The sequence below is a fragment of the Melospiza melodia genome, chromosome 1 (genome assembly GCF_035770615.1).
Source record: "Melospiza melodia melodia isolate bMelMel2 chromosome 1, bMelMel2.pri, whole genome shotgun sequence".
NCBI classification, from domain to species: Eukaryota; Metazoa; Chordata; class Aves; order Passeriformes; family Passerellidae; genus Melospiza; species Melospiza melodia.
Genome location: NC_086194.1, coordinates 9,474,321 through 9,501,402, shown reverse-complemented (window position 1 = coordinate 9,501,402; position 27,082 = coordinate 9,474,321). Strand labels below are relative to the sequence as shown.

The 27,082-nt window shown below is 41.8% G+C and overlaps 1 protein-coding gene across 5 annotated transcripts in view; it reads right to left on the bottom strand.

Annotated features, from left to right (window-relative positions):
• DNAJB6 (DnaJ heat shock protein family (Hsp40) member B6) overlaps positions 1 to 25,786 on the bottom strand; it is a 58,161-nt gene extending 32,375 nt beyond the window's left edge. For 2 of the 5 annotated variants that reach the window (XM_063182897.1, XM_063182964.1), the window contains exons 1-6: positions 25,689 to 25,785; positions 15,960 to 16,068; positions 15,154 to 15,263; positions 12,431 to 12,490; positions 11,952 to 12,062; positions 617 to 751 (exon numbers count right to left, since the gene is read on the bottom strand). In XM_063182897.1, the coding sequence (XP_063038967.1) occupies positions 617 to 751; positions 11,952 to 12,062; positions 12,431 to 12,490; positions 15,154 to 15,263; positions 15,960 to 16,024 (481 nt within the window). In that variant the 5' untranslated portion in view covers positions 16,025 to 16,068; positions 25,689 to 25,785. Of the gene's footprint in view, positions 1 to 616; positions 752 to 11,951; positions 12,063 to 12,430; positions 12,491 to 15,153; positions 15,264 to 15,959; positions 16,069 to 23,681; positions 23,798 to 24,693; positions 24,839 to 25,688 lie in introns of those variants that run through there. The other 3 variants (XM_063182720.1, XM_063182842.1, XM_063182791.1) reach the window with 3 other exon arrangements.
• Between the last annotated feature and the right edge of the window lie 1,296 nt (positions 25,787 to 27,082).

Here is a 27,082-nt window from a genome sequence, read left to right as displayed (position 1 = left end):
GCCTGAGAATAAAACCATGGCTCCAGCCCCATCCACTTCTCTCATATGGACTCACAGTTCCAGGTCCAAATGCACAGCATTGTCCAAAAACCATATGCCAATTCCTCCCTGAAAAGGCATTCAACCTTTATCCACACTGCACTCAGGGGGAAGCCAGCAACCCTAATGAATGTGATCATCAGCTTTAGTGCAGATGCTGGGATGCCCCAAGCTGGCAGACAGAACAAGTCCTGTATCAGCAGCACCCCAACCAATGCCCAGCACTCTAAGCAGCACCATGGGGTTTAGGCACATGTTTTTCAGGACCTGTAATTAAAGCCATCACACCCCTGAAAGCAAACAGAACAAAAGAATTCTAATGCCATGAAGAAACTGTAGCACCAAAATAAAGAAAACAGAAAGTTCTACTTGTTAGAGATCTGTTCACTCTATATGAACTTTCAGGTAGCCCAAATACTCTAACAGTGGCTTAATTTTCATTTACACCTTACAGACACCATCTTAATTTAAAAAAAAAAATTAGTCACAGAATTGCCTGAATGGAGAAGCCAGCTTGTTGTATTGCAATCCTTTGTGAGCCAAAATTGCATTCATTCTTAAATGTTATGATATTTACCTGTGTCAAATGGAGAGAAAGCACTTCCAAAAGCAGGGAATCCACCAAAGGCAGAGAAAAATGATCCACCACCACCTCTGCTTCTGTTTCCCCTCTGACCCCGCCTGCCACCGAAGAAGTCCTCAAAAGGGTCTTCTACAAAACAGAAGAAAACATTTAAGAGTCAATATTACGGAGTGATTCTGTATTTAATCATTAGGGATTATTTATTTTTAAAAAAATTGTTAACAGGTAAGATTCTTCCTTTGAAACATTTGAGGCTACTGAACTAAGACTCCCCCAATAATTGCCATGCTCCTTCTGGTCTAAATTCTGCTTGCTTCTGGACCTAAAAATAATTTTTATACATATAAAGTAGCTGACTTTCTTATTTTACCTGTTTGAACATTAAAAACTAGTAATCCTAATGCATTCAGGTACCTGAACTTTCTAGCTTATTTGTATTCATGATTTATTGTGGATCACCATGATCTGAAAAGTAACTTCCAGGTAGGTTGTATTAATTATTGAAATCTAAAAACAGCAGCCAGGGATTGATGACTCATAACCCTAAAGTGTTCCAAGTGTTTAATTTAGCACTTGCCACATTAGATACTCCAAACACGAATTCTGCTGCACATTTAGCAGCAAAGCATGGAGGTTTCCACACAGTGTCCCAAGGAGGCATTCAGTCTGTACCAAGCAGGAGGGAGAGGGCAAAAATAGAGAAAGGGGGTAATGGATAAAATGTTATTTTAAATTCTAGTTCCACTCTTATGTCATTGAGAACAGCTATTGTTCCATCCCCACCAGGAAGACAATAGTCTCTTTCCAAAAAGGGAAAAAAAAGATGGGGGAGGTGTCAGGCCATGGGGTACAACACCAGCACCTATACAAGCAGTCTTTATTTACTAGAATTACCAGAAAACTGGTTTTCTCTAATTCTTTTGAGACAGAGAACAAAAGAAAAGAACTGAAATCATAAACCAAAAAGTCAATAAACATAATACTTGCATTAAAACCAGAAAAGTTTAGGAACTACTCTCTTCATCAATCACAACTCTTCCAGAATGAGTGTTATTGGGAACACCAATGATTTTACCAAGTTCTTCAGTATTGAAAGTTCAGAATAAACTTCTAATGAAAACTGCAGAACCTGGTGATAGCAGCAATAGAGGTATAAAAGCAAGGAAAGACTTGTGACTGCCTGACTGTTCAGAACTACAGCTGACAAAGTGAAGGTCAGAAATGCAGTATTTGTTCCACTTCTGGTACCTCCACAAAAATCCAAGCTGATTTATGATAAATCACCAAGTTAATACAATATGCATTATGCATCATTAAGTAATCAATATGATAATAAAAATATGTAAGTTACCATCTGTTTTTGTGCAATTACTTAAATATGAAACGTCACAATGTATTTATGCTGAACAAGGGCAGCTGCTAAAAAAAAACCCTACCCCCTCCCAACCTCCACAGTTATTGAGTAAAACAACACAGGACCTAACTTTTATCTCACATACACTGGCAAGCAAGTGGAGGGACTTTTTCTACCTCAGACATTTTTTGTTTTGTAGTTTCTTTTTTTCCATGTAAAGCAATTTTTTCTCAATATAAAGATGACCTATTAGTACCTTTATAGAAGTCAACGAACACTTAAGCATGGAAATATGGGAATTATTATCATTTCCAAAACAAGCACTATGTCCATACTTAAAACAGGCCAGTTTTGTCAGTCTAGCATATCAAGCAGCAAGTACAAGCAGAGCAGTTAATTGTTTTGTAGCCCAATTTATTCTCACAGGAATGACTCATAGGTTAGTTATGAAGGTCATTCACTCACGTGCACAAATGATCTATATACTGTATTACTGCCACTGTTAAGCTTTCTATTTATAATCCAAATTTTCTCGTTACCTGGAGTTTGAATAAAAACAAAACAACCTATCATGTAAGCTCTGTGGTTTTAATCTCTCACAGTGTGAGAGAGATTCTGCAAGTTATTTAAGGGAAGATCATGGACTCTCCTAGAGATCCCTGATATCAACCCAGCTTCTCAGTGGATTATTGCCACACCAAAGCCTAACCAAGACCTGGCCATGCCTTATCAGCCTGCCCAGCAAAGGAAGAGGTCAGACTTGGTATCAGCACGTGTTCAGACGCCAGGTGATTGCTGTCAGCAGCCTGGGAACAATTCTCCACAGCTCTTCCTGTAATTCTCTCAAGTGAGACACAGCAAGCACTCCACCGCAGAGCACTGCAGAATGCTCAGCAAGATGGATTATGCTGAGACAGGAAAAGGGGCAGGACTTGTCAGAGAAACTACTCCTTGTGATTCTGACAGCCAAGTACAGCAGGCAGAAGAAAAAAAATACCAAGAACACAGAGAGAAGGCAGCAGGAGGCTGCTGCACTATCATTTGTTGTATCTACCACAAACACACATTAATATAGCAAACTCACCCTGTTTATGCTTTTACTCCCCAAATCAGGATGATTAATGGCATCACTCAGCAAAATAGTAACATTTCAGCCCCCTAAGTCTATTTAAGCAGAGCTTTTCCATCCCTGATAACTGATAACCTTTTCACAAAAAAGACCTTTTCCAAACAGTTCAAATGCAGGGTGTTGGGTTTTTTTAATGATTCCTCTTACTACAGTCACTTTGGTACTTCCAGTCCATTTTTTACTGAATGTGAGCAGTGTATCAGATTAAGAAAACTAAGCAGCAAAAAGAAAAGAAAAAAAAAATACAAAAATAGAAGTCATGGCCTTTCTAAAAAGGGGAAAATACTATATAAATACAACTTCCAAGCTTCAGAAAATCAAAATGTTAAACCAGTGATACTTAAGAGTATTACCAACCACTGTCTGGAGATAAATTCAGTATATTATAATCTAGGTATTACCAGAAGCTTATGGGAGGACAGAGTATTACACTCAGTTTCCCTAAAAATGTTGGAGTATACTTCTAATGCAGAATTTGTGGTGCTGTAAGAACAGCAAAGATCAAGAGAGAACAAAAGCTGAGAAACTTCAAGGAAGTCAATGAGAAAGACTTCTTATCTATCAACAACAGCAGATGACATGAAACTTCTGGAAAAAGGCAAATGCTTAAGCAAAGAACTCATGGTAGCCCATTACCAGAATACCAGGCAAAATGAAGGACTTCAGGACTCCTGCTATAACTAGGTAGTAAAACTGAAGTTACAGAGGCCAAAAAGTTCATGTGGAGATTGGAACCCCCGGCAACAGAAGATTGTACACTAACAAACCTGTCTGAAAATAACTGCATTGGAGGTAATGTTTTCAGGAAAATTTAATTACTTTAGAAAAATCATTCCCAATTCAAATGCAACAACTGTCTTGATCCTCTGGGTAAAACATTAAACCTGCTCCCTGAAAACCATGGAATATTACCTTGCTTTTCTGTAGTCACAAGAAAAGCATTTCACCTCTAAACAGGTCAAACAGCAACAACTACTGTAATAAATATCACACTGCAGCTCAAAATAAGGCAGGTGGTGACCTCTCCACTCTGAGAGGTCCCCAGCTGTAACACAGAAACAGGATTTTTTTCCCTTTCAGCTCATGGCAGAATAGTACTTAAAAGATGTGATTGTTTTCCCTTCCTGCCTTGTGATCATAGAACCAAATAAGTTGTACTAATTCACTGATCCAAAAGAAAACACTGAGTTGTTACTTTCTGTTGCACCCATGAGCTAATCTCTTTCAGCACTGGAAACACTCGTGTATCAGAAAAAAAATGGGCAGGAAAGCACCACACAACAGGGGAGGAGGGGGAAGGAGTCAAACCCCACACTTCGAAGCAGTCCACAATGCAGCTAAAACTCAAAATTCATTATATCAATCTAAGGCATTAGCTGCAATTACAATACATGATAAACTGCAAGTGTCACATTTCCTATGGCAGCCACCACTGCCAAGACCCCTGCATCCTGGCTGCTGCTTGGGGAACTGGACCAGGAATTGATCTGCTGAAAAGAGCATCTCCACAGGAAAGCAAGTTCAGCCACATCAACTCTTTGCTAGAGTTCACAGTGTGGCTGTAAAAGCAACTGTGCTGGTTATGAGACAGGCAGCAGCACAAGTGCCCAAGGGTCACAGGCAGCACAGGAGGATTCTTTCAGGCACAGAACGATGGCACATTCCACTGCAATGCCATCATTCACCTCCAAAAATCAAAGGTGTTGAGATAAATGGTGAGCTGTCAGCAAATGCTCTCCCATGCATGTACTGTCACAGTCAGAGATGTTGATAATCCTCTCAGGACAGTGTGCAAAGGGAATTACCCTGTCCAAGCAGGGCCACTGCTCTGGCCTCACTCACTGCAGCACCTCCCCAGCCAGTGAACCTTCTTTGCTTTATTCTCCACCACTGCTCTGCCAAAACACAGCCCCTGAGCTGAGTGCTCCTGTGGCACTGGCACAACACAGGATAATGGAACAGGATAAAGGATGCTCTGCAGCCCCTAGGGAAGGGCACAGCCAAACCCACTGGCATTGAGCATGGCTGCAGTGTTGCAGTAAGCAAAGGCTGCCTGCCCCATCCTTTCCTTCTATCAAAAGCATCCTGAAATGGCTTTATACATCCTGCCAGAAGAGACTCTCAAATGCAGGGCTGAACAATGTGTTTACAGACACAATACCCAGAATACAACAGAATTCCTGGAGTAGGTGTTTTCTACCTTGTATCCTACCTGAAAAAAGTTTCAAATATGCATATTTGCAGTAAACACACATAGAACCTCATGCTACAGCTCTGGAGAGCACTCAGGCACTAAAAAATACACTATGAGAACTGGAGGGGACACCTGTAAGCACTTTTGCATGGAAATATTTTCTTCCTTACAAAGTAAGCACACTGTTGATGCCCCTTACTAAGGAGAGACACCAAGATGTTGTTCCAAGCATGGTTGCTTCATGTGCCTCATGTTTCAGCATGATCTTTGTAAATTTGTCTTTGGTCTTTCCATAAATTAGATGTGAAACAGATGTTTGTCCCACTCATATAATAAATTACAGAAGAAACATTTGGAAGTCCTTCTAGTGATTTATAGCAGAGATCTTGGGGTTCACTGGTTTTTAGAAAAGGAGACCTAAACATCACCTTTGAATGCCATCTATATGGTAACTACAGAAATGCTGGAGTACACTAATCAGCATTTCATACTTATCAAATGAATGCTCAAATTTTCAGGCACACCTTAAAAATGGAGGCAACTTCCATTACCTTCCATTCCTTATGACCTGCTCTCCTTAAGATATTCAGCATTTGTGCTCTGACCAATTTAACCAGCTACCTGTCCAAGAAAAGCAAATCAAAACATTTTCTTGGGGACTAACAACCTCTACTGGACTGGGATTCCCAAGACAAACTTTGGCTAGTATGCTATCAATCAGTTTCTCAATCTATCTAATGGGACATTAGACAAAGATTAAAGTTTTAAGATACACATAAAAATTTGAAGTAAGGCCTCCTCCTTTCAGCAGGGCTAATTATGTATTAGTTTGGCCATGGAGCCACAGCACTACCTACTCCTGTCTGATAATGCTGTCTGGGTGAGACAACTCCTGTGTTTCAAAAACCCTCTTTGAACCTATCAAGTTATTTCTGAAAAATTCATAGTGAGATATGGACCATTCAGTGGATAATTATGATCTAAGACTGGTGGTTATAAAATAAAACTGCACATTCATACCAAAGCAATGAATGCACATGCAAATCTGTGAGCACTTCAGAAACTGCACCAAAAGCAGCAAATTTATATCAACAAAAAGATTAATTACCAAAAAGACACTGCTGTTCAAGATAGCTTTAAATGAAAGCCACCTCTATTTTCAGTTTTAATAATCCATTTTACTAACAAATACATTTTGCATTAGAACATTTAAACAATCAATTATCAGAAATGCGACAGCATGTGAATTAAAACCATGATCTGATTCTTATGCGAATATTTTGCCACAGCAGGACAACTTTCTGTCCTTGAGACAAGTACTTTGATGAAGCTGTCCCATTCAGGAAAAACATCCTGAAACACCTATAACAAAGAGTTTGCAATGATTATTGCACATAAAATTTCCTCTCTCTTGTAAAGTTAAGACTCTTTTGCCTGGATACTAAAAGTAACTCGCTGTACTTTTCCAGAACAGTTCTGCTTCTCTTTATGTAATCAATATTACAGCAGTCAATCTGAAGTAATTCTGACCTTTGATGGAACCAAAGTACATACCAGAAAACCAGCTAGCTGACATTCTCTGTGACAAATATTTGTATCTAACTAGTTGTATGAAGCTTTTAAGTCTCATTTTATCTTTCATTTCCAAGAGTAATTTTAAAATATCACATAAACCAGGTAACCAGAACTCTCAAGGGAAAACTCCACAGAGTCCCTATGGGCATATAATGCATCAAAGTACATTGTGAATTCTACTTCACAATCTAAAAAAAATTTAGATTTTATTACCATCTCCAAATGTATGTTTAGAAACCACAGCAAAACTGTCAAGACTACAGTGATGTTTAAAGAGATCCCACAAACAGACTTCTCTTGGGACATCAAAGTCCAGAGGGGAAATCCACCAGGACCAATTTATCATGTCACATTAGAAACACATTCTGCCAGGGAGAGAAGCCTGGCTCCTTGTGGGATTCATTTAACTGCACACCCAGGCACTGGAAGCAGTTTGAAATGCCCCAAACCATCCTGTCAAGCTTGTAGGCACTGCTGCTGGAGGATATTGGTCTGCTGTAGGCCCTGAGTTGTTTTTCCTAGCCCATACACAAATTACTCAGGCATCATTGATGCATCTGGAGTCAGCTGAGATGGTTTAGGGTCTGTATGCAGCTTCTAGTCTAGGAAAAAAAAAAAAGAATTAACTCCTTAAGGAGTTTCTGTTGGGTAATGTTCTGATCTTGTTATATACCAATTCCATCTTCCACAGTAACTCCTCACTGGTAACACCTTCCAACACAGAACTTACTCTCAAAGTGCAAATCTGAGTGCACTTTGTGCAAAGCCTCTAAACCAAAACCAAATCAATTCTTTAACAGCCCAGAAACACAGCCCAGCCTACACCAAAGCACATCAATTTCTGTTTCTCAGCCTGAAGCAGCAGCCACTCATCAATACACTTCCATTACCAGTGGTAACACTGGGATCCTTCCCTCCTGTGAACTGTTAAATTACAGAAGAAAAAAGATCCTTGAAAATTTACAAGTAAAATTCAAATAAAACACAACAAGGAACACAAACCAAATCAAGGCAAGCATCACATATAAATGGAATAGGATATAGCTATATAGCTGAAATATAAAAGTTTAAGAATACTGACAAGAAAAACCAACCCTACATTAAGAGTAAACAGAGAGGCAGAGGTGGATGGCACAGACTGAACAGCAGATCACTGCTATACCAAGGCAGTACTTTGCAATGCAAAGTGTATTGCTGCACAGGAAGCACCAACTTTTCTTCCTGTCACAAGGATCAGCATCCATCCATATGTGAGAGGCTAAAAACTATCCCTAGGACAGCTCACCAGGAATACACACTCTGCTGCAACCATGTGCCACAAAAAGCAAGCCCACAAATCTCAGAGTAAGAGCTCAGCATCTGTCATAGCACCAGATGAAGTTTTAAAAAGTACTTGCCTTCATGCACCCCTAGATTTACAAAGAATTTGCCTGGGAAGAAACAATGAAAATAATCTGTGACTGTCTCCAGTGCAACACACAGCACATAACATTAACTCTGCTCCATTTGGAAGTGTTCAGAGCTTTCTCCAACAGCATTATAAATTTTCATTTGAAAAGTCTGAAGGGAGACATCATTTAAAAATTTACATTCTCCTCTTTCCTACAGATGAATAAAGATGTCTCTGTTTATAAAGAAAACTTTCTGTAACTGCAAGAGCAGTGCAGTATAGTTCAGTAGAGTTTAACAGACTCAATTCATAGCACCATTTCAGAAATTTTTCACATCCATAAATTTACAGGAATTATGCATATGAATGCTGCTCTTTACATACTCAATGACAATCAGGATATAGAGAGTCCCACCTGCATTCTGTGGGCTTCACTACATGCCACTTCAAACTGCATAAAAAGTACAAATGTTTTAAAGTATTTATTCAATTTCATCTTTGATTCCAGCAGTACACATTTTTAGAAAACATGACCTCAGTACTTATTTAGTGGCTTAGAATATCAATTATAACCTGAATAGCTCCTCCAGAAGTTACTAATTCCACAGAAAACTCATCAACAAGTTGACAACTCCTCATTTTAAGAAGGTAAATTCTGTTATTATTCAGGACAGAACTGTTCCATTAGTGTTCCAACACAGCAGAACCTGTAAGGGCTGCAGTTCACCAATACAAATATTTCTGCTATATATGCAATTCTACTGCTTGCTTTTGGAATCACAAAATGCACTACATTCAGATGAAAGCACACATATTTTTATGTTGTACTACCTTGAAATATTCATATATGTGCAAAGACCAATTCAAGTACTTTTTACAGAAATTTTTGAAAAAAAAAATGTCTGGAGTCACAATTACCCATGTTAGAGAATGTCTTAAACATCTTAAAGAAAAAAAAAAAGTGCTCACTTTGAAACCTTCCAACTAGAAACATTTCAAGAGCTTATGCTCAAAATCCAAAGCTTAACTGAGGCTTTTAGGCCTCTGGTCACTGACACTGCAACTATCCACATAAAGCAGAGAGGCAGCTTAGCAACAATTAGTTTCCATTAACTGGAGTGCACACAACACTGCTGCCACTGCCAGAACCTTGGCAAGAGGCAGAGCCTGTGCTCAGTGCTCTTCTCTTCCAGCTGACAAAAACAGTGATGAATACATGAAGTAGATAACCTGCTTCTGAATAAATAAATAAATAAAGCTGTGTGGTAAGCAGGGGAGAATGTCCCTCTAGGTCACTAATGCAGAGGTATGTTGCTAAGCCCACTGGTGCCCGAGGGAAGATGGGGCAACAGAACATGCAGTTACCTCAAACAGATGCTGGAAGGTAAAATACTTCTGACTAACAGGAATTAAAATCCCAGCCTCTACAGAGGGGCTCATTGCAGCTGCAGTACCCCATGGAACACTGGCAGCAGTGGTCCCTCCATTGGATAAGCTGGAGAGCTCTGTGCACTGTGCTCTACAGCCTCCCTTCCAAGGAACCCAAAAGGCAGGGCCTCAGCTTTCTTCAAGCCTATCATTTATTTAACAGCAGAACTAAACTTCATGGCTTTAAGGTTAATCATGAATACTGACATTTTCAGGGACAGCAAGTGAAGAGTCTTTTGCTAGTGTTGATGAAGTAAATCTAATCAAAATCAAACAGAGCCTATGTCAGTCTCCCACTAGTAGCATCTCACCTGTACAATTTACTATAAAGATACTTGATTGAGAACCAACTGTTTTGTTTAATAGATCTTCAATCAAAAAATAAACAAAAGAACTGAACACTCTCTCCCAGCTCCTCCACAGTAGCTTCCTACTCAACATCTTGCTCAGATTTTTCCAGGTTTTCTACCACACAATCACAAAATAACTGAGTTTGACAAGGACCTCCAGAGCTCATCCAGTCCAACCCCCTGCTCAAACAGGACCAAGTGCAGGGGGATTTCCAGGACTACTCCATATGCCTTCTGGCTATCTCCAAACATGGAGATTCCACAACCTCTCTGGACAATCTGCTCCAACACTGTTGCCCTCCCAGTACAGTTGTGCTACCTTAAGTTCAGGCAGAGACTCCTGGGCTTCCATTGGTGGTGATTGCCTCTGACCTCTCCACTCCCTTCCCAATGCACTGATGAGACTCTTACCCTGAGCTTTCTCTACAGTGAACAATTCCAGCGATTCCCCAACTTGCTCTTCATGTGAGAGAAGCTCCTGTAATTATCTGGGTGGCCTTTCACTGGACTCTATCCAGCAGCTCTGTTTTTTTACTGAGGAGCCCAGAAGCAGACGCAATACTCCAGATGTGTCCTAACCAGTTGAGATCACTCATCTAAATTGAAATCCCTGTCTTGTACTTCCTAAAATTCTTATTCTCTGCAGACAGTGAAGAAGTTGCATCTACCCAGTTCAGAGCCCATTCCACTCATCAGTATTTTGCTAGAAGCTTCCTCCAATCTTCCCTTTCCTACTTTCAGCTGATTTCACACTGGATCCAACTGCCCAATTCAGCTGCCTGTCTTCCACCAGATCCTCCTCTAGCTGCTCATCTAATTCATCAACTACCATTCTACTGCATTCAACCTCAAGCCCTTCAACCCCCTTTCTAATCCTTCATTAGTCATCTAACAGCTGATGATCCTGAAATAGCAAACCAAAGAAAGATATAATTAAAATCTGAAAGGCACTACTCCCTTAATGCTGCCAAAGAAAATAAATTACTTTTAAAAATATTAAAACATTTGCAAACATTATTACAGAGCTAAATCAATATCTACATACTGAACAGGAAGAAAGCCTGGTTTTTCAAGTACACTTCTTGCAGTTTCCAGTATGGAACTTTCTCACAGTAAATACTGAACACAGGATCAGTTCTGCTTTATAGGTCAGCATTTTGCTGAGCTGAACATACACAGAGAGATTGCATAAGAATCCCAGCACCTCTGAAAAGACCTTCACTAGAGCAAGCAAGAAGACCTTCAGCATGAGGGCAAAAAGATTCCTCTGACAACTTTTATCACATATTGCTTCCTTTAATGAATGCTTCCTAAATGAAGAATACAAACCTCAAGAACCATTTTATCTGAGTCTCTAAAGGCTCTATACCCCAAGCAAACAGGTGACATGAATTTGGGAGAATGTTTAGATTATGTATGCAACTGTTCCTATTCTGACAGGAGAAAATCAGTCCTGCTAGGACACAAGTTCACAGTGAGAGTTATGGTGTAACAGTTATAATTAAGCTGTCCCATTCAGAAGCTCTCAAAGTTTTAATTTATTTACAGATCAAAAGAGAGAAATCAACAGACTAAGTTAGCCTGCTTAAATTCTTGAGAGGAAATTCCAGTAAGCACTTTTTCTGTTGAATATTATTTCAACTTAGAGACATTGCAGACATCATTTCATGTTTGGCAAACCAGGCCTTCCAACAAAACATTAACTGGCAAGCCATACCTAGTTTTGTACAATAAAATTAACCAAGAAACAGGTATGAAACAAAAATTTCAAATACAATACAAAATACCAGTTGTCTGCCCCATTTTTAGAACTATTTCTATTAAAACTACATTAGCTCTGTTTGTTTTGTAAGAGTAAAGTTTAAGCCCCACTTTAGACACATGTTACTAAAACCAGGGGATCACTTACCAAAGAAGTCAAATGAAAAGGGGTCCCTTCCACCAAAAAACTCCCTGAAGACATCATCTGGGTTGCGGAATGTAAATCCAAAATCAAATGGACTATCATGATGATTTCCACCTGCAAATAAACAAAAAAAAAAGGAAAAAAGTTAAATTTCAGTTATCTTCACATATTCTTACTAATAAGAAAGTTGAGGCCTATAGGGTACTTGAATCATCTAAAAATATAAACAGTTTCCAAAATTTCTCTTTCAGATATAATTTAACTTAAATACACACATTACTTCATCACTTTCCGTAACAGTTTCTCTGTTTTGAAATAACAGCAATACCTTTTATAATAACCAGAAAAACTGTAAAACAATTGACATCTTGATTTTTAAAAGACTGAATTTTAGGCCCTAGTACAGGCATTTCCAGATTCCTGTCTTGAAAAGAAAGCTACAGAAAATAGAGAAAGCAAAAAACTGCTGATTGTCAACATACCTCCACCTCCATTTATTAGGCCTTCTTTTCCATATCTGTCATAGATGTCACGTTTTTTAGCTACAAAGAGAAGTTGTACATCATGTCAGTAAACAGGTTTGTTGGTTTTGTGAAAAAATAAAACCACTTAACCAGCATTCTCAGTTAAGCATCTTCTCAAAGCTAGTTTATTTAGGGAAGTTCTCATCTATAACTGCTGAGCATCTTCAATTTAGTTCAAAAAGAATAGCTACTGAACTTCAAACTTAAGACCAGTAAGCTGTAGAAGGTCCAGTCCTGATGTATGAGAAAAATTTTGGTTTAAGGACAAACCTCATGTAGAAACTTGCCTTTAAGAAGAATATGGCAGATTTCTTCTTTGGACAGCTACCATGAAAAGCTTAAAGGCTGTGAAGGATCTCTGGACCTCAACCTGCTCCTCCACACAAGTCTAACTGTGAAGTTGGTCACAACTTGCCTGAATAAAGCTGTGATCACATCAATTTCTGAGATAAGATTCTACAGGCTCTCTGGAGAGCAGTTCCAGTGCTCAAGCACTCCCTTCCTCCTCTCCCACTTGCCAACCTTGAGCATTGCCTCTTTTCCTTTTCTTGCACAAGACCAAGCCCATTGTGGGGGAGTTAAGAGAACAAAGACCAGTGTTTATAAGAGTGACTGCAAAACCCCTAAAATTAATTATAACCATTTTTGCTGGCTTAATTGTGGGATATGGAATGGAGAATGATGTTCTAAAAAGCCAAGGAAGGATGTGACTCAAACTGCTTGCTCTCTATTATTTCAGAAGGCATGGAATGACTATTAATTTCACTGTAAACCAGCCAGTATTCATGAGAAAGGAGAGAAAAATGAACTCCACATTATTGCACAAGATCAGATGGCACTTTGGTACTGGAAGGGAACCTGAAGACCTTAAAGAGGCAGACAGACAGCTCACTTTGCCTGCACTGTTGTGGAAGTATCAGTCAAAAACCAATCAGGGCATTTGATTTTATTCTCTTAATATTATTATGCTTTTCCCAGTGGAATCTCTTCAGTGAAAGATGTTTTTAAAATTTAAACAGCATCACTGAAAGAACACGCAGTTACCTCAAACAGATATTGGAAAGTAAAACACTTCTGACTAACAGGAATTAAAATTTTATATAATGGTTATCATCTCAAATAATAGGAGCTTGCAATAGTTTCACAAATCCCTAAAGCTTGATACATTATCTGTACTGCCTTTCTAGACAGCAGCTTTTAAAGAAAGGAATTTAACCTACCCATCCAATTATGAAGAAGAAAGCAGCAAGGCAGATAAACTGTCATGGGCAGGAAACAGCAAGGGGGCCCTTAGGGCTCACAAAAACCAAAATTCATCTTGAAAAATGTTCCGTTTTTGAAACCACAAGGTTTCCCACAAGGGAAGTGTGTTCAATGATCACCCAATTTCAGTATTTTTTTTTTGCTTATGTAATCCCTTACAAAACTATTCTTCTGCCAAAAATCTGTCATCATTCAAGCCTGTAATGGTGTCAGAAAATTTCATTAAGTTTGCAGAACATTTGACTGCCTCTCAACCACTGGGCTGAAGATTCTGCTATCCCTGCTGCACAAATGATTGTTAAGACATCAGTAACTTAGGATTTGGCATAGATCCAAAAACTGGCAGCACTTTTAGAAGCTGTTCTAAAATTCTAGCACTGTACTGTTTCCAAAGAACTTAGAGATCTGTTTAACAACCAGACCAGTATCCTATTTTTATCCTGCTCAAAAAAATTAGCTTAAGAAGGATAAAGCACTCTAAAAGACAAGCATACAATGAACTAATGATAAATTAAGTTCTTTTTCTCCCCTGTTAATTAACTATCAAAACCAAGCAAAGAAACACAGTGTACAAGACTGCAGCTCACTAAATCAGGCTGAACTCTGAGAGGTAATCTAGATGCTGCTAGAGCTTTAAATATAGCTTTCCCATGCTCACTGTCTCAGGTGAAATCAAGGACACTTCAGAAATAGCATATAGACAGCTGCAGTCAATTACAGAGGAAAATAATCAAAGTAGCTTAAATCACTTTGTTATGATTCAGGCTGCTTTTGTCAGAACACTGGCAAAAGTTAATGATACTCTTCAAGCAAAAAGACATGGGTGAACTGTAAACTGCATTCCTGCACTGCATGGGTCAGGCTAAACACCTCTTTCAGAACAATTCAAAATAAACATTATCTTTAGCATCACAGTTGACTGAAATTACAGAACTCACTCAAATGAAATCCAAACTTTCAGTAAGGTTTACAGTATGCTTGGGTTTTCTCAAGACTAGTTTACTGTTACAAAAACTAGAAGCTGTAGGCCCAACAGTGGATACTTCAGAGTTGGTCTGGCCTGATTTTAGAGGATAAACACAATACCCCTATACTGACTGTAACACTGGCCTCACCTGCTAAGACAAAGTTAATCTTGAGATTCACAGAAGTCTACAGAAATTTCTAGCAGACATTGAATTTCAGTTTCTAGTAGTTTGGTTATGTATCTAGGGAGATCCTGAAATTTTTGTTTCAAAATTTCTGCTTATTCTGTCTCATCTGCAAGCATCTTTCTCTTTCCTTGCCTTTGAAAAGGAAGCAGTCAAGTTGGCTGATGAACCAAAATTACAATATCCCTTCAAAGCACCATAGATGAACATTTTCAGCCTGATCCCCAGAACAGACAGGCAGTTCAAGAGCCCTTGTGAGATACCTACCATCTGACAAGACTTCATAGGCCTCAGCTACTTGCTTAAACTGCCGTTCTGCCTCATCCTTATTGTCTGGGTTTTTATCAGGGTGCCATTTCAGTGCCAACTTACGGTACCTGAGTGGAAGGAAAACAAAGGATACTTTACTCTGAAATAACAGAATATGCTATACAAATAAACACAATGTTGTCAGGTTAAACAGGTTGTCAAGGATGAAAATAAGAAATTCCTGGTGCTTTGTATATTGCATCTAGATATTGGGAGCAACCTGCAGGTACACAAAGAACCACCTACTCAGATATGTTTTAAATTAGAAAGTAGGTTTGGGGTTTTTTACTTATTCTGAAATTATTCTTGTGTATTTCTGATGATCAACATCTGCGAGACCTAAGAAAAACATTCCAAAATATCTCTGCTGTGGGCTCCTCCTTAGAGCCCTGTAATTACAACCAACCAAGGGAAACATCAAGAGGAATCTGGTACATTAGAAGTTGATAAAGCTCCAAGAACACATGGATTGTGACATCCTAACATCAATGCCTTCTTTGCCAGCTGCACACAATTCCTATCCTCAAATGAAACACTTTAGGCAAAGTGTTCATAACTTCTTACTTAGAGGGGCAAAGCTAAGCTTGCCCCTAGGTTGATGTGCTTTGCAATTATCCAAGATCACAGTTCCAGTATTTGAGTTCATAAAGCAGCATGGGCAGGAATTTGCAAAAGAAATGGGAAGACAACAAAGTGTGACTACAAAAACCATGTAATTATATCTGTCCCTTAAAATCCAAAACATCCACACCAGTGACACTCACGCTTTTTTGATATCCTCTGCTGAGGCATGCTTCTGCACTCCCAGAACTTCATAATAATCCACCATGTTTCAGGAGTTCTTGTGGTAACAACAGCTGAGCCTTTCCAGTCCTGTAACAACAACAACAACTTGTAAATGAAGCTTGTCCAGTACTGCTACTCAGTGAAAGTCAGGTAGAAGCCTGGGACGGCCTTGTATCAAACTTGACCCAAGAAAGACAAAGTTCAAACGTTCCAAATTGAAAATAAAACTGCTTTACTTTAGGTCAAGAAATCAAACAATGACTTTAATTCAGATTTTTAAGTTCCTTAATCCCACTGAAACACAGTACACAAACACACAGAGATACAGCAGTTCCTGAAACAGATTAGAGTGATAAGCTGAGTATTTTAAGAAGGGTATCTGGATTACAGTTTTGATGTAGATATTAATAACTCTGAATGCAAAAGTTCACCTGTTATCTGTGACACCTGTCATGTCTAAAGCACATATGGGCATAAACAAAGGGACCCATCTTTCACATCTGTTCTTCAGAACATTACTTCCACTGACATGCTCCCTCCAGAAAAACAATGTTTGTGCAGGGCTTGGAAATTTAAAACTCAATCTCTTATTGAATCCAATAAGCCTTTCTTGTACTCAGGCTTTGACAAAAAATGTGCATGTTGCCAAAACTACTGAATATCATTTGCCTCCTTTACATTTCCCAAGACAAGCACACAACCAGGCAAGATTGCTCCAACTGCAAGGTAACCAACCAATTCAAGTGCAGAGGCACTGAGTGTTTGTTAGTATAAAAGAACAGTTATCACAAGAGTCCTGAGAAACCCAGAAGTTAAAAAAGCAGTTTAAATATTGACAGTTTCTTGTCAACACTGGAGAATAATTACAAGGAACAGTTTCACTGACCATTACTCCAACTAAATGACCACTAAGATGAAAGAACCTTCCTAAAAAGTTTCAAGAATGTTTCATGTCTTCGTGCAATGCTGTCTTTCTCTCTACCACTAAAAAATCTCCAATCCCCCTTCCATCCTACCACTGCTGGCTTGTTTCAATTTAAGGAACAATAAACAGTGACCCTTTTCCAGTAGTTATCAACTTGTTGCAGGGAAAATCACCCAAATACACTCAGAACATAATACAGCAATGTATTAGTCACATTTTCTTATCTTGTGCATCAAGAACAAAAATTCATTGAAAGAACCTTTCCCCCCCTCAAGTCATTCAGTGTTTTTAATTTTAACCCAGGCAGTCTAAGTTTCCTTTTCTTTCCCAAGAAAACCAAGTATGATGTAGCCTAGTGAAATATTCTAAAATTAATTTATTGTACTACTTTTACATGTATCTTTCAACATCCTGGGATATAAACACTGAAAAAATACTTCCTTTCAAAATAAATTGGTACATCTTCAAAATATGTTCCTGCTGTAGGTTAAAGCTTAATTACCTTTAATTATGGATTATGGTTACACAGACATTTCCTCAAATGGCAGAACCAGTTTAAGAGATACCCTGCCATGCTTCCTCCCCTCTCCAAACCACTTACAGAAGCAAATGTACTGGAGGACCCACGTGTTTAAAACTTGGGTGGTTTTAGCAATCCCCTTAACCATACAGTCCCACAAACACAAAATTAAAGTGTAGCAAGTAAATAGCCCTTTGAAGAAATCTCCACATCAAAAAAACCATAAGGTTATAGTTAATACTGTGACCAACACCAAAGGAAGTTGGGGGACGTGCACTAAAATTAAGAATGCCAATGATAATAATGTACTGATGGCAGTGTTCAATATGTAAACATACAGATTACCAAAAATATCCCAGGATATTTGCTATCAACTGGCCTCTCTAGCTCTGCTGTTTCCCACACAACAATTGGAACAGCTCTGTGAACACAGAGGCGAGGAGCAGAGTCAGTGTGGGTAAGTTTGTTATCAAATCCCACAGCCAGCCTTATGAGGAACAGCACATTTGGAATGTATTTCTGCAAAGAAATCAGGGGGAATCCAGCATGAGTGAAGCTTAAGGCTAAAGGTCAGAGTCCCTCCTAACAAACCTAAAACCAGCAAGCAACCAGAAAAAAGCCTCAGGACAGGAGCACATACCATAACACTAAATGTCTTTTCATATTCTCCTTTTCTTATACAAGACCTTCATTAGCTCTCTTCTCAATTCTGGTACCTATCTTAGAGGGAAAACTTAAAACTCAAACTTCTAACTAGAAAAAGCATGTAGGAAAAGCAACTTAGATGTAACAAATAAATCATATCTTTCCCTAGAGAACTTTGTGCACACAGGTAGTCATATTGTTTTCAACACAGTATTTTTTTAAAACTTTCCTGCTTGTTTAAAAGCAATGCTGCAGATCTGTGAAGTTAAGACTCAATATAAACACCATATATCCCAGATAACAGAAACCTGAAGTTGGGACAAAAAAACAAAGCTGAAGCAGCATGATCACCTCTTAACAGATGACTCTGACCCTAAAAAGCTATTCCTTCAAGATGGAGAAATTATTTGTTTCAAAGAAATGTCTGGGGATTGCATATTCTGTCTTTAGTGAGTGTTATTGCTCAGTTTTTACTTGTCACTAGCATAAAGTCTGGAATTAGAACAGCCAGAAACCTGCTAAAGAAAACAAATTCTTAATATTCTCCTTCTCCTAATCAAAGTGTCACCAAAGTCAGGTGACAGGAAGCATTCATCTCTAATATCCTGTTATTTCTATCTGCTAGTTATCATAAAGCATAAACTGTACTAATGAAACTTCAGTTATCAAAGGAAGTTTTGTATATAAAAAGGTTTTAAAAATATTTAGAAGAAAAAAACTCATCTTCAGCTTCTTTTGTCCAGCTAAAGAAAAAAAAAGTCAGCTAGTATTTAGCCCCTGAACAGCCACCAAGACTGACCAAAAAAACACCATGCACACCCACAAAACCCCCCTCCCCCCAAAATATCCAACAATATTCACAAACTAGAAAAGACCTCTATCTGCAATCTTTTCAGGACAGAATTATTTAAAATACTCACTGAAGAAAACAACCACCATCAGCTTATAATAAAGCAGAATATGGATCGCCATTGACTTAGAAAATAGAAGATGGCCAATTAAAAAAAATAAATCAGTACTTCTAAGGCTAGTAGGAATGTGCATGGTGAAAATGTCTACATGTTTCAGAGATGCAAACCATACACCTCCCTGCAAGAAACCACCCAACTGTCCTAATCACAATGACATGACAAAAATCTTCTCCAAACACGCAATCTGTCAAATAATTTGTCTCCAAATATACAAGCAAGGCTCATTAATTAGGCACTTGAGTTTTTTCTAAAGCAAGGAAGAAGCCAGCCCACATTAGCTGATTTCCTGCCTCCATCCACAGAAAATCTTCAAAATTTCAGAAGAAAATACAAGTCAAAAAAAAAAATAAACCATCTGAAAGAAGATGTTTCATGGCCTTCGTGTTTGCTCACAAAAATCTGCAGTTCCCTGAGCTGGGAACTGCACTATGTTTACAGTGTGCTATCAGCTACTCCAACTCCTTCTTTGGGGCATGAAAATCAAACAGGCAATGTTTATGTGAACCAAAGGCTTCCATAGTCTATAGATTTCCCAGGCGTCACAGGGAAGGCAGCTTTGTTCTGGTTTACAGTGGCCCTGAACTACATGGACACAGGACCAGGCTCAGGCCCTCCCCACACAGCTCAGCCTGAGTTACTCAAAACCTGGCTCACAAACTCTTTACAGCACAGTCCTCAGCTACATAAAAAGCATGAGAAGCATTACAGAAGACAGATATATAGAGAACTCCAAACTTTCATAAGATCAGATGCCAGAGAAAAGCAAGTAATCGGACAAACAAGCGGCAGGGATGACAAAGCAGCACCCCAAACTAAATAGGGAATGGGGGAAAGCATCCAAACAAGAAATTCTTCAGAGCAGCCAGGAGGGAATTCAGACAGCAAGGGGCATGCGACCTTTGCAGTCAGCTCAGTCAGAAAAAGTTATCTATTTCTGGCCATGAAGCAATGGGCAGCACAGAGAGTCCTCAGAGATGCCAGAATAGCTCGAGCTCAGTGACTCCAGCAGTCACCTGGAGAGCAGGATGGAGCTCCAAACTCCTGATTCACAGAGTTCACAGAGCAGGCACTCATCAACATCCTCTGCAGGCCCCACAGCCACCCAGGTGCCAGCACCTGCTGCTTTCCATGGAGTTAGCTAAAGGATTGCATCCTGCTGTCAGCTCTGCAGGAACAAACACCCTGCTCTGAAGGGTGAACTCACAAAAATCCATTGTGCTAACACAAAGTTTACCAGAACAGTTTACCAGAACATTTTTTAAGAGTAAGAATGCTAAGGAACAAATAAAGCTACCTATGAGTACAAGAACACAGAGTAAGAAAACCTGTGTAAGTTTTGTGATTAATAAACCTGACAAATACATTTAAACAAGGCACCAGCATTAATTTTTTCCTCCCACTTATACATACACAGTGCAGACTAAAGCACATTAACAGCTTCAATACTTTTAGCTTTTACTTACCTAAGCTTAGAAAAACTGTCACAGTTTAACTTCACAGGCTCCTGAAATTTATTGTTTCATGGAAAAATGTCAATTTACCATATAATTTAAATTAATACGATGTACTTAAATAGCCATGTTTATGCTCATTATTTTAATACTCCCTCAGTATCCTCAGGAGATGAATTTAATAAAATGCACATTCCAAAAAGCTTAGTTTAATCTCATGTTTACAGCAAACATCCTGCCTGTATGTCAGACAGCAGAGTGGATCTGGATACAGTTGTTGTTATTATTATACCAGTTCACGCAGGGAGAAGGCAGCTGGGCTGGCTGCTTTACCTTGCAGCTCATGTTCCATTGTGGAAAAGCCAGCAACAATAAAACTCCAGCACAGCCAGACAAGAGGCACCTGACCAGGACACCCTCACCCCTCAAGGTGCTACCGAGAGTCCTGTCCACTGCTCTCCTCCCCAAGGACAGCAAGACAATTCTGGCAGGAATTACAGACCTGGTCTGCACTGCTGCCTGGCACATGGAAAGCCTGAAGAGGGCAACAAGTGAAAAACCATTAAAAAAGAGTGAACCAACCAAAAATGGAAACAGAAGAAATACCAAAATCTTCATCTGTGAAAGAAATGTAAGGTGGCTAACAAAAACCAGGAAAGGATGCTGATCAGTCAACAGGCCACCCTCTCTCCTGCTTATCCATCTCATCTCTGATAAAGGGGGACTTATTCATGATCTTTCCTTAAAGCAAAGGAGCACTTTTCCAAAACAACTCAGGTGTCCAAATTTGGAATTGTGTCACAAATATCTGGAACACTGTCACTCTCCTAAAACTCACCATAAAAGGCTATTTTATACAAAGTAAAATAAAACCTTATTTTAAAATATATATGATCTGCCTATGAGTAAGCAATTAAAAACAGTGAAAGCCTCAACTGAAAAACATGGCCCAGAAAGTTTTAGGCAAATAATCATATCAAACAGATGATCCTTTAGGGAAAAGAAAATAGTTCAAAGTTTCTACACATTTCCCCTGAAGTGTTTTTGAGTCATGTTAACTTTATTTAACCCAAAGAAAAAGGAAAAAAAAAGGTTCATTAAAGCAAACAGCAACTTTTGATAGGCTGTCACAGATTCAGACTACATTTTAAGAGAGAAAAAAAAATTCTAATCAGAAAAATTAAAGTTTTAATAAAAAATAGCTGCAATGTAGCTATGAATGGCTTCAGACTTACTATATGGCCTTTAAGGTCCTTGTTAAGTACTGAGTCCTCACTAATACCAGGGGGATTTCAGTATTCAGAACAAAGAGAAAACATAAAATCTACAACTAGTAACTGTAGGAGTGAAATGCATATGCATGAATTATTTCTTCTCTAGCACTTAAATAAATAAAGCAGAACGATTTCATTAAGTCTAAAGTAAGGAAAACCTAACATCCATTCAAATGTATTTCATTCAAAAGAAAATAGAATTTAAACTACTAGCACCCTCAAATATAATTTTATTTTAAATTTATCTTGAAAGAAACAATCATCATATGCAAGATCCAACAAGTTTTGACAAAGCTAAGTAATTTCTCACTAATCCTTCCATTGCTTGAATAAGACAAAGGAAAAGCTTTGTCATTAAATGTTTCCAGGACACAACTGAGGTTCTTTTACAAATGCTATTAGAGAAATGGAGCACTTCCTACTTAAGGAGCACAATGCTTGAACGTAAACCTCACACAGCTAAGTCGAAAATTACAGCAACGAGTTCCCTTCAAAGCCAGCCTGACTGCATGGCTCAGGAGCGGTGGATGCGCTCTGGGAGGCTGGAGAGCCTCCTGTGCTGTGCTGTGCTGCCCTGTGCTCTCCTGTCCTGTGCTGTGCTCTCCTGTCCTGTGCTGCCCTGTGCTCTCCCGTGCTGTGCTGCCCTGTGCTGTGCTCTCCTGTCCTGTGCTGTGCTCTCCCGTGCTGTGCTGTGCTCTCCCGTGCTGTGCTGTGCTGCCCTGCCCTGTGCTCTCCCGTGCTGTGCTGTGCTCTCCTGTGCTGTGCTGCCCTGTCCTGTGCTGTGCCCTCCTGTGCTGTGCTGTGCTGCCCTGTCCTGTGCTGTGCTCTCCTGTCCTGTGCTGTGCTCTCCTGTGCTGTGCTGCCCTGTCCTGTGCTGTGCTGTGCTCTCCTGTCCTGTCCTGTGCTCTCCTGTCCTGTGCTGTGCTCTCCTGTCCTGTGCTGTGCTCTCCTGTCCTGTGCTGTGCTGCCCTGTCCTGTGCTGTGCTCTCCTGTGCTGTGCTGCCCTGTCCTGTGCTGTGCTCTCCTGTCCTGTCCTGTGCTCTCCTGTCCTGTGCTGTGCTCTCCTGTCCTGTGCTGTGCTCTCCTGTCCTGTGCTGTGCTCTCCTGTCCTGTGCTGTGCTCTCCTGTCCTGTGCTGTGCTCTCCTGTCCTGTGCTGTGCTCTCCTGTCCTGTGCTGTGCTCTCCTGTCCTGTGCTGTGCTCTCCTGTGCTGTGCTGTGCTGCCCTGTCCTGTGCTGTGCTCTCCCGTGCTGTGCTGTGCTGCCCTGCCCTGTGCTGTGCTCTCCTGTCCTGTGCTGTGCTCTCCTGTGCTGTGCTGCCCCGTCCTGTGCTGTGCTGTGCTGCCCTGTCCTGTGCTGTGCTCTCCTGTGCTGTGCTATGCTCTCCTGTGCTGTGCTCTCCCGTCCTGTGCTGTGCTCTCCTGTGCTGCGCTGTGCTGCCCCGTCCTGTGCTGTGCTCTCCCGTGCTGTGCTGCCCTGTCCTGTGCTGTGCCCTCCTGTGCTGTGCTCTCCCGTGCTGTGCTGTGCTGCGCTGCCCCGTGCTGCGCCGGCAGCAGCCCCGAGCGGCCCCGGCCCCCGCGCTGACACCGCCGCCCGCTCCAGGCCAGGCCGCGACACCTCCGGCCCGGGGACACCGCAGTCACCGCCCCCGGGCCACGCAAGCTCCGCTCACAGAGCTCACTGCGCCACCGAGCTCGGCACAGGGGCAGAGCAAACCAAAAACCCGGTATTGATATCTCACGTACTGTTAGGAACTCCTGTATCCTACATATGATAATTATTCCATACATTCCAAAACTTCTAATGGATAAAAGCAAGAACACAGTCGGTAAAGAAATCTGTTTATCTATTTAAAAACATCAGTTGCAAACCTCATTAACCCTCTAACTAAAACTTCACAAAAGTAAAGCCCTTACCTCCTTCTTCCCAAGCCCAGCCAAGATAAATGAGCAAACTGCATCGATCTGGGAAGGACAGAGAATATACCAGAGAGAGAAGCTGCCTGGGTAAGAATCTGCTGCAGTTTGAAAGCACAAGTACTTAAAAGACAAGCTCGATGGAACTCTGCAGTTTACAGATTTAGTTTACATTATTAGCAGCACTGCAGTCTAAACAGTGCTGCCAATAAAAGCAGCAAGTTAAACTTCTACTCCAATAGAGATTCTTTAAGAAAAATTAATACTAATTTAACTTCCATTTTCAACACACTCTTATTCGCCACTGAGAAGTCAGCACAGGCGCCGAGGGGAGTACACAAAGTTAGAATAGTGTTGTGCAATAGTTAAAATTCTGGTTGTTTGCAATAAAAAAGTAATCACAGAGACAAAATCTGTAAATACATTTACTCATTGGTCCAAACGAATACATTTACTCATTGGTCTAAACAAATCTTCTTTGACAACATAATCCATCAAACTAAATGGTATTTTCACTACTAGGCTCTTGATCACCAGCTGAACATAAAATCCCTAACTGGAGTACAAGGATCTCCAAAGAGTAAACAAAAATTAAGGTCAGCAGGCAGCAGTGCAACCTCTGCTGCAGGACCGGAGAGGCAGAGCCTTGCTTCATCCCAGCTGTTCCCTTTGTGTCAGCACCTTGTTCTTATCACTTTTTGACACTTTATACCCTAAAAACTCTTGACTTTGATCACTGACTATGCAATGACACAAGCCTAACCATTTGAACATTATAAACGCAGCTTTCATGTTACCGTGCCTAAAAAAGTAGCAGTTTATAATTATTACAATTTAGAACTGATTTGTTCAGTATTTAGAATTATTTCTAACACCTTTTTTAGCACACCAAGGAGAGCTCAGGCAGCAACACAACACAAAGTGTTGGCGCAAACAAGAACGCGAGTTCTAAATCCAGCCCACAGCCCCCTCCGGAGCGCAACAAATACTGAGGACAAACAGCGTTCCTTACCTGGCAGTGTCAGCTTTCAACTCAGCCCGGAACCTGGCAACAGCGAACTCAAAACACCCGACCTCTGCCGACCTCACCCACAACAAACCTCCCTGCTGCCCCTATCCCGAGCAGTAAACACTGAGCGAACGTATCGGAACTGCTTCCATCGGGGGGAAACACAGCGCGTTTGGCTTAGGATCATCAGGGGTGGAAAATGCCGCTGAGATCATCCAGCCCAAACATCCCCCGGCACCGACCGCCACTGTCCCTTAATCACTAACCCAGCCAGCGCCACATCCAGGCGCTCCCGAACACCTCCGGGGATGGTGACCCCGCCGCCGCCCTAGGCAACCTATTCCAATGCCTGACCACCCTAAACGCGAAATATCTAACACATTATCTAATCAAATATGTAATACATTATCTGGTCTGATCTCCCCCTACTCATCTCAAGGCCGTTCCTCCGGTGCTCTCACTGCAGGCACGGCCCGCAGCTCACCCCCCTCTCCGTTCAGGCACGGTAGAGAAAGGAGAACGCAACACCGCTCGCAAGCCGCCAAGGCAGCACCCCGCGACAAAAAGCGCTTTAAGGACAAGGTCTGTTCAACGAAACGAGGCTCGCCCTCATCCCCTGCGAACTGACACCACTGTGAGCAAGGAATGGAAAGCCGGAATTTATTTTCTGCCTCGCGGCGAGCAGGCGGCAGCGCGGGCTGGCACCGAACGTCCCGGGGTTTGTCCCGCTCCGAGTGCCGGGGGGAGCCCAGGGCAGCCGCTCCCTCCCCGAGCTCGCTGCGATCCCCGAGTCCCGCCAAGGCCGGGCAGACCCCGCACGGCAGCCGGGGCCGATCCAGCACTGCGGGGCCTGCGCCGGCCGCGCCGCGCCGCGAGGCCCCGCTACCAGGGACGCCGCTGCCGAGCACGGCAGCCCGGCCAAGCGCCCGCTCCCCGCTGCCCCTGCCTCCCGCACGGCCGCGGCCGGGCGGCCCCGGGCCCGTCCGCCCCGCACTCACCCGCCGGTGTCTGCCGAGCGCGGCCGCCGCTCCCGCCGCTTCCCTCCCGCCGCTCCCGCCGGGACAAACGGCAGCGGCCACAAACAGGAAGCGCCGCCAGCGCGCGCCGTCACTTCCGCCCCGCCGCTTCCGGAAGCTTCTCGAACGGCCCCGCCGGGTGCCCCGTGCGAGCGGAGAGCGCCCCCTGCCGGCCGCCGGCGGCGCTGCACCGGGGCGGGGCAAACGGCCGAGGGAAGGGCGGGGCTGCCACTGGGGGCGGGGCTTCGTGGGGGCAGGGGCGGGGCTTCGTGAGGGCAGGGCTCCGGCGGGGCAGGGTCATTGCGCGTTTGTTTGAGCGCCGCGCGTTTTAAACAGCGACGGCTGCTCCCGGCTCCACCGAATCACAGCCTGTCTGGTGGGCATGGTTGTGTTCGGTCACGGGCTGCAAACAGCCATGGCTGCTCCCGGCTCCACCGAATCACAGCCTGTCTGGTGGGCATGGTTGTGTTCGGTCACGGGCTGCAAACAGCCATGGCTGCTCCCAGTTCCACAGAATCACAGCCTGTCTGGTGGGCATGGTTGTGTTCGGTCACGGGCTGCAAACAGCCATGGCTGCTCCCGGCTCCACAGAATCACAGCCTGTCTGGTGGGCATGGTTGTGTTCGGTCACGGGCTGCAAACAGCCCTGGCTGCTCCCAGTTCCACAGAATCACAGCCTGTCTGCTGGCCATAGTGCTGGTGTTCAGTCACGGCATGGACTCTCAGAGGTTTTTTCTGACAATGTGATTTTGTGAAGCAATGCTCGGGTGGGCAGCTGAGGGGAAAGGAGAAGGGAAAAGAATAATGTTAAGAAATATTCTTTGATTAGGGTGAGTTTGGCTGCTAGAAGTGAGATGACAAAATTTCTTCCCCTTCTGGGTCTTTACTCTCAAAAACTGGGATTGCCAAGAGGATGGGCCAGGCTCTGCTTGGTGGCTCCCAGCAACAGGAGATGAAGCAATGGGCAGAAACTGAGGCACAGAAACTCCACTTGAATATGAGGAAGAACTTCTTTACTGTTTTCTTCTTCTACTTTAATTCTTTACTTCTTTACTGCACTGGAACAGATTGCCCAAAGAAGCTGTGGAGTCTCTCCCTTGCTGGATATTCCAGAACCATCTGAACACAGTTCTGTGCTGTGTGCTCTGGGTGACCTTGCTTGAGCAGGAGGTTGGACCAGATTGACCCTTCCAGCCTGACCCATTCTGGGATTCTGTGGGGAGAAATGCAAAAAGTGATGCCTAGGTGTGGTGCTGTAGGAAAAGTTGAAAAACCAATAATTTTAAGGAACACTCTTTGAATAGGTGAGTTTGGGCGCTCAAGGTGAGATGACAAAAATTTTTCCCCCTTGTGTGTTTTAGCTGTAGTCTCAAATG